The 12349-nt window shown below is 42.3% G+C and overlaps 2 protein-coding genes across 3 annotated transcripts; both read left to right on the top strand.

Moving 5' to 3' along the window:
- The first annotated feature begins 2156 nt into the window (after positions 1-2156).
- LOC136424483 (TLC domain-containing protein 4-B-like) lies at positions 2157-8587 on the top strand. The gene is made up of 7 exons (XM_066413090.1): positions 2157-2402; positions 4269-4439; positions 5514-5603; positions 6218-6276; positions 6500-6588; positions 7086-7159; positions 7830-8587. The coding sequence occupies exons 2-7, from the start codon at positions 4288-4290 to the stop codon at positions 8119-8121; spliced, it is 756 nt and encodes a 251-aa protein (XP_066269187.1). The 5' UTR covers positions 2157-2402; positions 4269-4287; the 3' UTR covers positions 8122-8587.
- A 305-nt stretch (positions 8588-8892) lies between these two features.
- Positions 8893-12279, top strand: LOC136424352 (uncharacterized). 2 transcript variants are annotated; one of them, XM_066412920.1, is made up of 5 exons: positions 8893-9135; positions 9608-9713; positions 9946-10159; positions 10378-10523; positions 12019-12279. In XM_066412920.1, the coding sequence occupies exons 1-5, from the start codon at positions 9010-9012 to the stop codon at positions 12135-12137; spliced, it is 711 nt and encodes a 236-aa protein (XP_066269017.1). In that variant the 5' UTR covers positions 8893-9009; the 3' UTR covers positions 12138-12279. The 2 variants fall into 2 exon arrangements, with proteins under 2 accessions (XP_066269017.1, XP_066269018.1); XM_066412921.1 differs by having other exon boundaries at positions 9019-9167.
- Positions 12280-12349: the final 70 nt, after the last annotated feature.

The following is a 12349-nucleotide window of genomic DNA, read 5'->3' as shown; positions in this document are numbered from 1 at the left end:
TTTTTTAGATACGTTTTTTTTTGGGGGGGGGGGGGGCGTATCTGCTTGAGCCCCCGTATCACTGTGTGGATTACCACGATCCCAAGCAGATACGGAGCTCAAGCAGATACGCCCCCCCCCCCCCCAAAAAAAGATTGAAAAAAAAAGCGCTAATAAAACGCTACTGGGAAGGCCTGCAACGGAGGCTATGTCAAGGTAAAGATTGCGATCTGGCAACATCGCCGAATCTATCGGTAGAGATCGCGATCGGAGTTTCTGTCGACTGATATGATTATCACCAATTATCACGAGTCTCCGATCGCGATCTTTTCTGGTAGAATCGGCGATATTGCCAGATCACAATCTGTACCCTGAATGTTAATTAGACGTAACATGGAAAATGGGAACAAAATAATTTTGTATTGCAAAAGTCATATCTTAATCCGTTGATGAACCTGGTGTTCTCAGTCCTATAGTTAGTCACTGACGAAAGACAGTGGATACTGTCTGAAACGTCTGACTGTTTCAAAATCTTATCCAGTTGCTTGAGTAATTATTTTTGTCATATCTTAATCTTACAGTCTTGCGGAAATAGTATGCTCTGTGCGTTGATGAAGGTTAGACATCCAGGTAATAAGATACGCCAAAAATAGTTACTCAAGCAACTGGATACAATTTTGAAACAGTCAGACGTTTCAGGCAGCATACCTATTCAACAACATATCTATTCAGAGTTTTGGTATAAAACCTGGTTCTGCAAGATCTTTCCTTAGTCACTGACGAAAGATAGTGGATGCTGTCTGGAACGTCTGACTGTTTCAAAATTTTATCCAGTTGCTTGAGTTACTATTTTTGTACCATATGCTCTGTGTCTCGAATTCTTATATAGAAAAACAAACTCGTACGGCTTTGAGATCGAGAAGAGATTAGTATTGCATTGTATTCGAAACAGATACAAAATAAAGGAGTTACAATGTAAACACTGTCCACTGTTGTATGCATGAGAAAAATAAGACTATTTTGTATAAGATTATTTCTCTGAAATTCTTTCAAATATCATAACACCAGGCAGTAACCAAGGTAGTGGTCTAACATCTGCTTGGAGAATAGCCAATCAGCTTCATAAAAGCTATCAACAGACGTTTATTGGACTGTACCTCACTGCTTTCAACATGGGGGTGTCTTTTTTTAATTCTGCATAACCTGAAAATACTGCTAGGTACCCAAAATCGATGTGTATCATGGGGACCTCAATAACTATCGGCAAGCCAACTTTCAATCAAATCCATCCAAAGGATGTTGAGTTATAGGTGCGAACACACAAATACAGACAGAAACAATACCTCCGTAGGAGGTTAACATCCTTCCCGGTGGTAACGATGCCGTGTACATTATTGGTACTATTGGACGGGTGTACTAGCGCCCCCAGGCGGGGAAGGCTGCAAATTGCACATACTCATTGAGACTAATGATATGCTGATAGTACATTTTGAATCATGAACTGGTAACGCTTTCCTATCACCCACATTTATTGCGTGTATTGTAATGTAGAGATGGGACTGATATATCGAGCAAAGCGTCCCCATGGCAACGCTACCTTTAAAAAGCATTTCTTTACCCTTGATGACAACAGCAACGAACATTCAACATCTAATAGATATAAGTGCTCTTTTTTTTCAAAGGGTTACGTGCCTTATTGACCCACATTCTTTTGTTTTCTATTATCTGGTACAAGATGACCGAAATGCGATACTCGTTTCCCTCGCAATATCAAGGTAACAAATATCCAAGCAACAAGATGAAATTTGGAAACGGTCGGACGTTTAAGGTAGCATCCATTGTCTTTCTACTGTGACACTTGGCAAGAGGCTTAGAGCTGTAGTCAAATAGGTATTTGAATGAACCCCAAACCACGATATATAAAGTGCAGGAAACGCAATAGTTTTTGAACACTCCCTCTTATCGAATGTTTCGCGTATTAGACGAGTCCATTTTATGAGAGGAGCAAAATAAATCTGATCCATATAAAATGCACTAACGCCTCGAAATATCACATCGTGCAGTGTGAATAACAACTGTTATAAACACAAACAGTACAATTTTAGTAACTTGAGAAAGAATTAGTGATGTTTATGTTGTCGGGTTGAGAGCACACCCCTGGCGCCATCGTATGGTTTCGCCCGTAGGGGTCAAAGTGACATGCACGGTTACTTATTAGATCAGACACGCTACTAAGTATACGCCAAACTACGCTCGAACGATCAGGTACGCAAATGAAACCACTCACAGACTTTATACTCAGACGACGTCTCAGGAACCCAGCTGTGAAAAAGCTTCTGAGGCCATAATTTTGAGCTAACGTCTTCCAAGGCTTGGTGACCCAAATTCTTCTCGAATCTTCGCGGGCGGTGTTAAACTTACAGGTCAGTGGCAATTTGTATCTTTACACAACTTCGATTTGCATTCTTGCACTTCAGATATCCGTTAAGGTTATAATAAGGTATGGCCGTACATTATTGAGGTAGCTATGTCGTGAAGAAAAGGGACGTTTATTTAAGGGTGTCTTTGGTTCTGTGGAACGTCTTTATTTAATGTGGGTGTGTCAGGTCATCTCCCCGGGGCAACATGTCAACACGGGACAAGGCCACAAGGCTGTTTACGTTAAGGGTATCGTACCGGAGTTCCTTTAAGGGGGTCTGCATGCATGCCCTTCTCCGCGAAGTGTGGCGAGCTACACATCGTTAATCGTAAATCGGCTACCGTTAATCATAGCCTAGTCTGATTTAATCGCGCTTATAGCAGCCAGCCCCTAGATGGGGACATAAAATCCCAGGACAGCTGGAGTTTGCGTTATACAGAAGAGCCTGGCGAAGCCGGCCCACGTAATTCGTCGCTTTGATTTTACGCAGTGTCTAGTACATTATTTGTTATGACACATTCATCTCCATCGAACGCCAGATTTGGCCCAAAAGTCACCGTGGTTAGAGCAAACTGGGTAGAACTAGTTAAGATTCTGATAGAGGGGAAGGGGCACTGATAGAATTAAAGCGATGCACAGAAAAATGAAAGGAAAGACTAGAAAAGATAAAAGAAATGTCAATACAACTGTGTTTAAATTACTGTCGGGTTTTGCGATTTGAATATGTCTCATCCAGCCAACGTAAAACGAAAAATGGCAACTATCAAATATACAGGGAACTAACAAGAAAATTAGAGGTAAATGCGATAAATAAGATAAGAAATACGAAGAGAAGTTTTTTGATGTTCTTAAAGAGCGTTATAAAGGGATCAACTAGACTGGATGTGAAGGAAGATATCTGAAACCATGAGCCATTACAGGTACTAGGTCATAGGTCACGTTGTGTTTGGCAGTTGTTAGCAAATGTATGACGTGTTTCTGGCTCCTCAGGCTCAGTATTGAATTTCTCTGACACTGCCGATTTATTTGGACACTAGTAACCCCAAATAAATAATAAAACAACCAGTTGGTCACTGAACGTACGCAGCGGTACAAGATTTGCCACAACCATAAACGGTGGTGAATCGGCAGATCTAGAAGTAAGAAGTTGCTAGGGGGCCCAAACCACGTGCTTCTTATGCTAAAAGCTATTTGCCATTATAGAATCAAGACCATTGCATAGCATGTACTGGACAAAAGATACAAAAGCCGGAAGTTCCGCTGCAGTACTGATAAGGTCATACACCTTACACCAAGATCGACCTTGACATTTGTCTTCCCAAGACCATTTACCAAATATCCTGACAATACATCGAGGGGTTCTTGAGTTATGTTGACCAAAAATATTATGGAAACACAAACAAACAAACACGTAGACGCACAAAAACATTTTTCATGGAGGTGAAAATTAAAAGCAGGTTAATATAATTTTAAAAGGACATTATTGGTTACGTCTTACAAGTTATAGTTTGTATAGACTTCACCCTATAAATGTGGAAGCTCTTAGTTGTAGACGTAACGTTATAATTTCTAGTATTCTGTAATGTTTGTCATTTCGGATGATGACGTAAAGCCGGCGGCCCCGTGTATGAGGGAGTTCCAGGCATGCAGGCATTAGCCTAGCTCAAGCGTCAAACCTCTGCACGTAAAAGAACCCAACACACTTATCGAGAAGAGTAGGAGTGACCCGGTGTGCTTGGCCAAAAACGCAAGCCGTAGCGAAGCCGCATTGCACTACCACTAGCTACTTGAAAAAAACTTCACCTCAAATGAGGATCGCCTTGAAACGAAAGAAACAGTTATGTTCTACGTCCATTCTTCACACCTGCAGGAATTGAAGAAGTCGCAAGATGGCGCTGGAGCTGACCTACATCCTCACCACTACCTACTCCTTCCTCCTGTCGCTCATCATCTTCCTGGTGGTCGCGCCTGCGCTCTTACCCCGACTCTTCAAACCTTACCCGTCTCTACCGAAAGTCAAGCAGTTGATCGTCAGAGATGCGTGAGTAGAAATTCGTTTTTTTTCCCGAGAACTTAGTACGGACATCCTCGTTCACCAGGACCCTTCCGCTCCACGTTACATCGCTCGCGTAAAGGGCCCTGGTAACATGGGCTGGCATCCATGGTTATGACGATATCGCCAGCAAAACAGCTTCAGCCAATCAGAGGGGTTAAAAACCGTTTGCTTCCTCTCATCGGAAGCCAGCGCGCAAAGAACGCTGGAAGGCTATCAACCAATCAGGTTACGTGTTACGGCTAGCTCATTAATTATTCATGAGCTACAACTGCCGTTTGTGCCAAATAAGGGTTAGCTCATTAACTATTCATGAGCTACAACTGCCGTTTGTGCCAAATAAGGGTTGGCTCATTAATTATTCATGAGCAAGTCTCGACCTGCAATAACCATGGATGCCAGCCCATGTTACCAGGGCCCTTTACGCGAGCGATGTTACGTGGAGCGGAAGGGTCCTGGTGAACGAGGATGAGTACGTAAAGTAGGATTCATGCCGGCATGTCCCATAGGGGATCCTAACAAGATGGCTCACTCACGTTTAGAGTTATAACGTGGGGTCCCATAACTTCGACAGTACCATAACTTCAAACGAGTTTTACTTTCTCTTATTATGCAGAAGAGAGACATGTTGGTTTTTATCAACTGTGCTGAACAAAAACACTTTAAACCCGAATTTATGCATAGAGCTGTCATCTGAATGAAACGCGGATTTGTGTAACAGTTAACTGTACCCCCCGTTTAATGATTAGATCTAGATATACAAATATAAGTGGTAGCGGCTCTATGGATGCCGTCGCCGTGTGCCTGAGAAGTTTATGATTTTTATATATGATGTACATGTGTTACACCGAATTTTCACATATGATGTGTTACACCGAAGAGTATTCGTTCTACCCTATACAGATGAATTTAAGGGGGCACACCCCAGTTTATTTTGGGTCTCAATTATGTGTTGATAGTTGTGAAAATACCTTACAAAAGTCTCTGTATTTTTTGTCATGTGAATGAAGTATTCTCTTTCTTTACGTCCGAACTTAGTCGACTTTGTGTTGTTTTTGCCAGATTTCTGTCCTTCTGCATGGCGACCACTGTCGGACTCAGGGCGTGGTACATCTACTTCTTCACCGACCAAGTACCTCATGACGTCATCTGGTACGTGCGTGTTACTGCCTCCACATTGTCCATTATGTAGTAGTACCCTGTCACCTTCGCCGTACGATAGGTACAAGCGACCGTCAGGAATTCGAAAGAAGCCCACTCAAAATACTAGTAGCCTCTACCAGGCCACCACTTCAATAAAGATTTCAGCATTTTTTGTTTCCATTTTCTGTCCCTAATAATATTGCTTTGGTTGCCTTTAACGACAACAGGTCGAGGCCGTTATTGGTACAGTCTCACGAAAGAAAAAGTTGTTGTAAGTGTGTCGTAGTTTCGCTGGTTATTCCACGACAAAAACCTTATGACAAAGATCACTAGGCTCTACCAGCCTCCGCGGGTCGCTGGGAAAATAGTAAAAATTGGCCAAAATAGAGTCAATTGTATGAAGGGAGTCGGCTACGGAGATAAAGTCCAATATCACCCTCCATGGCCAAAGTCCCCCGGCAAATGTTCTCCCTATAGCCGGCGCGGTTAGTCTGTGTGGGTTAAGCTTCCTCTCATTGTATTTTCACAAGAATTAACTTTTGTCCTACTTTACACCAAATGTAAAAGCATCACAGTTTGTTTTCTGCACATTTTGACTAAACTGTACGTCTCTGTACATGTAGGCACGACTCACCTCTAGTCCGTCACACACTGGCTATCTACACTGGTTACGTCATTGCTGGTAAGAACGTTCGTCACTTGCAAACTAAATATGTATAATTATAGCTACTATATGAAAGTCGTCTGTAAACGTATTGATATTTCACTTTGACAAAAAGTGGCTGTTTTTACATAATAGTTACATTCGTCGATTTTTCATGGGTCCTTTGTTTTCGGGCGTGTGATGGTGAAATATCAGGCAACTATAACATATTATGTTTGTTCTTTATTTCATTTTTATCCAGCGTTGGTGCTTATGTTGTCGCACAATATCGGTCAGATGTCCTCCATATTGCATCACATCTTCTCAACCTACACCGGTTTTGTGGCAATGGTGAGAATAAACCCGTTTACAATTAAGTTCTGACGTAATCATGACTTTCTCTATGGCTGTCACACTATTGTATTTCGCGAATATCAAGTCCGTATTATTTTTTTTTTTATAATAGGACAAAAGTTGCTTTTAAGTATTTTAGTACATGGATCTATATGGAATATTCGTAAGACTTTTGGTAACTCAAGTAACCGTGGATGCATTTTGAACTCGCCGAATAACAAAAATTAATGCGGAACCCATACGGACTCGGTGTACGCATAAGTGTGACAGCCTTCAACATTTGCAATCATTAAAAAATGGCCGCTTTTATTGATTTCCTTTTTATCATTCCACAATACACGTATATTTATATTACTAAAATGAAATACGCAGTTGGCCGAATTGTGGTACTTTTGACATATACTTTTGCGAAGCAATAAAACAATTCAAGATATAGTGCAAAGTTGTTCCTAGAACATTAAAATGTCTTTCTCGTTGTGTTTTCTCTCCGACAGACTTATCCATGCCTGATGTACTGTGCAAACAACGTGCTGATGATGGAACTGTCCAACCCTTTCGTCAACATGAGGTAGGCAGTCATAAAAGATAGCACACTCTCTCTCTCCCCTCTCTCTCTCTCCCCTCTCTCTCTCTCCCTCTCTCTCTCTCTCACTCTCTCCCTCACTTTCTCCCTCTCTCTCTCTCTCCCTCTCTCCCTCACTCTCTCCCCCTCCTTTCACTCTATTTACCCTCTCTCTATCCCCTCTCTTTTCCTCTTTCTTTTCGTCTCTCTCCCCCTCTCCCTCTCCTTTCCCTCTATTTACCCTAGCCTCTTTCTATCCTCTCTCTTCCCCTTTCTTTTTGTATCTCTCTCCCTCTATCTCTATCCCTCTACTATATGTCAGACAAACAATAATTTATAGTTTATGTAATGATATGATATCTACCCTATTGCTAACCGCGTAAAAGCACGTCGGGAGAGATTTGTAAATACTGTAGGTGAACATTACATGTTGTTTTTGTGTAATAATGTGTACTTAATATGTGAGGAAGCTACGGATCTATTGGAATTCTGCAACTCGGTGGTACTTTTGCGCCGAATAGTAATCCATAATGGCACTGCAATGGTATCCGACTCATTTCTAAACCCGGAAAAAAGATGGTGACCGGAAGGTGTCAGAATCCCAAGATGGCGGCGCCCGTCGATGCTGACAAGTACAAAATAAGTTTCATTTGATGACGTAATTTGTTTGTTTCAGGATGATGCTGAAAGTTGTTGGCTACGAGAAGACCACGGCTTACGTCTGGAACGGTCTCGCCATGTTGGTCACGTTTTTTATCGCGAGATGTGTCTCCACGACGATTGGTACTCTGCGGTTCTTGCACCTCGCCTTGGCCGACCCCCAGTTTTGGGACCTCCCGCTCTGTATACACGTGTGCTACTTTGGTGGAGTTAGTTTGTTTAATGTATTGAACTATTACTGGTTCTACAAAATTTGCCGTGGGGTCGTGAAATACACCGCTGATTTCAAGACTACCAAAGAAAAGTAACCGATTCATTCTGACTATCGTTTCTGTGGGATTCACATTCCTAGGTCAGGGTCACTCTGGGATTCATCGATGTTTACTAGCGACATCTTGCGATATACTTGGCAACTACAGCAGTACCCAAAGATAATGGATACAAGTTTCGCAATCCTAGTATGCAAACAACTAAAGATGCCTCTTCTTGTGTAAAACTTTTGCAGACAATCTGGAGCTTTTTGTGTGTGTGTAACAATGTCTGTCAATGACATTGTAGATAAGTTGGATCATATTGTATCTAAATGTATCACAGACCTACAGCAATGTTTCATTATATTATTCTTTTACTCTACTATTGTATTATACCTCATCTTTGGTAGCTGGTGAATTTTAGAATACCATTTAAGTGATGGTTTCTTGTTTATGACATAGACTCTTCTCTGTGGCATTGTGTGATCAAATTGTGTCTGTGTGAATAAAGATTCCAAATCTACCTGACAACTTCCTTGTTTTATCATCCAACATGGCGGACAGTACTTACGTCATAGTCACGTGAGCAAACACACCTATACAGACATTCATTTTTTTCGGATAGTCTCTTTGCGCTTTCTGGCGACATTTTTCATCATGTTTAGGAGTTCAGTTATTATAACTAAATTCCCGATGACCAATAGTAAAAAAAGGTTACATTTCAGTTAACGTTATATTGTAAGTCATATTTCAGTTATATTGTTAGAAAAGGTTCTCCGAATCTTCGAGAATTCACAAACATCCAGATTTGCAACGTCTTCCAACCACTTCGCGGACTGTCCACATCGATGCAATCTCGTCTGAATTCCTGTCAATCATTTACTAACTTAATTGGGTCAAAAGTACGTTTTACACACAGCTGAGGGGGTCGACACAGTTTACAAAATGGCGGCTTTTGAGGCACTAGGAGGGATGTCGTTTGTCGCTGCCTTTGGACTGTTCTATTTCCTCAGCCAGTTTCACAACGATGTGGCCACCGTCGTGCAGCCGAAATGGCCCAAGAACTATAAGGTTTGGGTCTACAGTTACTCACCAGGTTCATGGTAAGATCACTTCTCTTCGGCTATGTAAAGTTTGACATTCTCGTGGCGCGATCAAGTGATTGGTACAATGAGCCCATTCACGGTCCCGACTACGCGTGTACAGTGTCAAATGCGAAGGATCCTGGCTTGTAAACCATTTGTCGTCTCGACATTGTCACGGTTAGCATACCAATGCCCGGACGGGTCTTGTTTACGTCTCAGGGGCCTGTACCTTTGACAAGTGCACATGCGTACTCAAATCTACGAATGGGCTTATGGCGATGCTCCTATAAGCCCATTCACAGTTCCGACTACGCATGTGCAGTGTCAAAGGTGAAGGCCCCTGGCTTGTAAACAGTTGTCGCAGTTGTCGTCTCGACCATTGTCTTGATTTGCATAACAACGTCCAGGCGGGCATATTCGAGTGAGAAGTTGAGATATGTTTCTTTGCATTTGTATAGACTTGCGTCATGATGGAAACCTCGCGAGAGTTCATCACCGCGGGATGGTACGTGGATGATGACGTCAGAGCAACCAGGTTGGACAGCTATGGAATACCATTCCGCGGTTGGTCAATCTACATAACTAAATCTTTCAAAGAACACCTTTTTTCGAATAAATTCTCAGATATGGTAAAATGTTGACATTCATTATCAATGAGTACAAATATGGCCAAGATTAGATAATCTACATATCTAAATATTTCCAATAACATTTTTTTTCGAATGTAGTCTCAGATAGAGTGAAATGTTGACATTTATGATTAAGGAATATGAATATGACCAAGTTTGTTTTTCAGATGATCACCTCTACTCTTCCAACGACATCAAGACGGTGTTGGAAGGAATTTCTTTTGAATTGGCATCGACCAATCATCGACTGCCACGGAGTGTTATCGATTACGCATGCGCACAACTGGGCCCGCCCCTGTATACCTTCATCATGAGGTACAAGGAGGAGACCATGTACAGTCTATATCCTTCGCCAGAAGGAGGGGTGACTTGCAAACAAAGGTAATGATAAGGAACAAAAGTAATGTCTTTATTTCAACAGTAGTCTAGTGGCACAAAGGGCATTTTTATAACTGTGGTAAAATCTAAGACTAGAAGCCTGAAAAAAACTGCATTTAGATTATAAAAGTAAAACAATGACATGAATCCTGTGTCTGCATTTACAAGGGAGCCGGTAGGCGTCGCTTTGCCTTTTTCATACGTGAAACCTTTTTTTTCAGCCGACTGGTGGGGATGTTTCCACAGAAACCACTTGTGTCGAACATTCAGTTCATCGGAAATGACGTCATAAGTGGAGTCCGCGTCGGTCATTTCCGGAGCGAATTCTTCCTCTTTGCCCTCGACTATTACTTCAATAACGCAACAGGTAAGAAAGCGTGACGTTTTGAAGTCCCCTTCTCTTTACCTTTCTAATAATTATAACTTAGTTATGTGGGCATCATTCTGATTAGCAGTCCGCTTCTCTCGCTATTTTTTTCTTCCTTTTTTTAGCTACAGGGCTATCTAGCACGTAGCTTAAGGGGTTATAACATTACACATAGCTGGACATGGCTCCCAAATACTAGCCAACCAAGTTTGGTGGTAGGTCGGGAGCAGTCTGACCAGTTTTGACTCGCAAAAACACCCTGACCACTACTGACTTACTCTCAACCACCAGCCAACCCATTCCAGACCTTCCGTCCACTGCCGAATGTTTTAAGATTTCAATTTGAAATTTCCCGGCCGGGCCCAGAAATAGAAGCCTCGGCCAGGCTTCCGTCCTATCGTTGGGAAAATAGTAGAAATCAGCCGAGGTACTTCGCTATACAGGGTAGGTCCGCTATACAGTAAAGTTCCATTACTGTATAGCGGACCTACCCTGTATACAGCGGAGTACCTCGGCTGATTTCTACTATTTTCCCAACGATAGGACGGAAGCCTGGTAGAGGCTACAGAAATAGCCCGGCAACCAGAGGGAGTCCGGCGGGGCCACGTAGAGGTCACGCCCGAAAGTGTAAAAAAAGCAGCCCGTGAACTACCCTTTTTCTAATTGGCACCGAAGTATAACCGGGGCTTACGGGACATTTGGGGTTTTGGAGGCTGCGCACCCTCAAGGCTAAGTACTGTCTCTTCCAGGGAATTATGCTGAAGTAAATCAACTGTGTATGGGATGAAAGCCTATCCTTTCCGCTACAAGACCAACTGAGTTGCGGAAATACGGCTCGGACCGAAACGCAATTTTCCCCCAAAACACACCAATTCATACGCTTTTCAGCCATGCTAGTATCTAATATCAGTTCGAAGCACATTATGAGAAATGTGAACTCAAACCCTGCCCCTCGAAACCCTCTCGTCACTATTTTGCCACGCACTACCTCGGACCCCGGTCGCGGAAGAACTGGGGTGTGCACCGTTAATGATTAGTGGTGCGTACCTAAACCCCGGACCTCTTCCTAACCTTTAGGTTCAAGTCCAAAAAAATCTAAACATCTGGAAACAAGTCCGGACTTTAAAAAAATCTCTCGCTTTTACACTCCTTTTTGATTTAAATCATGTTAAAGCTTCCTTAGATCGTAATATTGGCACTGGAAAAATATGAAAACATTGCTGTTTTTTGTTTATAACTGAACTTCTGCATTAATTACTGACTGTATATAATTCCGCATATCATAGTTTTCAAATTGCATGTAAAATATATGCCAATATGCAATTTTACATGAAACAGGAAAAAAAATATTCGTAGCACACATATTCCATTGGTTCAAGTCCGGACTTTCAAGTCCGAACCTGAACCTAAACCTCTGGACTCGAGTCCAAACCTAAACCTAAACTCGGGTTTAGGTACGCACCACTATTAATGATCTCTGTAATTTTGCATACAGGGTTGCCACGTGCCTTGCTCGTCAACGCGGCAAACAACACCTTCCTGACGTTCGAAGATGGACAGGTGTCGAAGGAGGTGTTCCAACCGCCACCGGGGGTCACGTGCCACGGTCCTTAGAGAAGGCATCTCCGCAATAAGCCCGTTCACAGTTTCAAGTGCGTATGAGCAGGGCGATGTACATTGTGACCTAGGGTCAAAGTTTGAGGCCCGTGGTATATAGCCATAATAGTAAACATTACCATGATAGAGACTTAAGAATTGCCAGGGGCTTAAACGTTTACCTTAGACCACAATGCATCACGCTGTTAGGTTCCTTAAAGCTTATTCAG

This window comes from Branchiostoma lanceolatum, chromosome 18 (assembly GCF_035083965.1).
Source record: "Branchiostoma lanceolatum isolate klBraLanc5 chromosome 18, klBraLanc5.hap2, whole genome shotgun sequence".
NCBI lineage: Eukaryota > Metazoa > Chordata > Leptocardii > Amphioxiformes > Branchiostomatidae > Branchiostoma > Branchiostoma lanceolatum.
The sequence above is the reverse complement of the archived record's forward strand: the minus strand, read 5'-3'. Positions and strand labels throughout refer to the sequence as shown.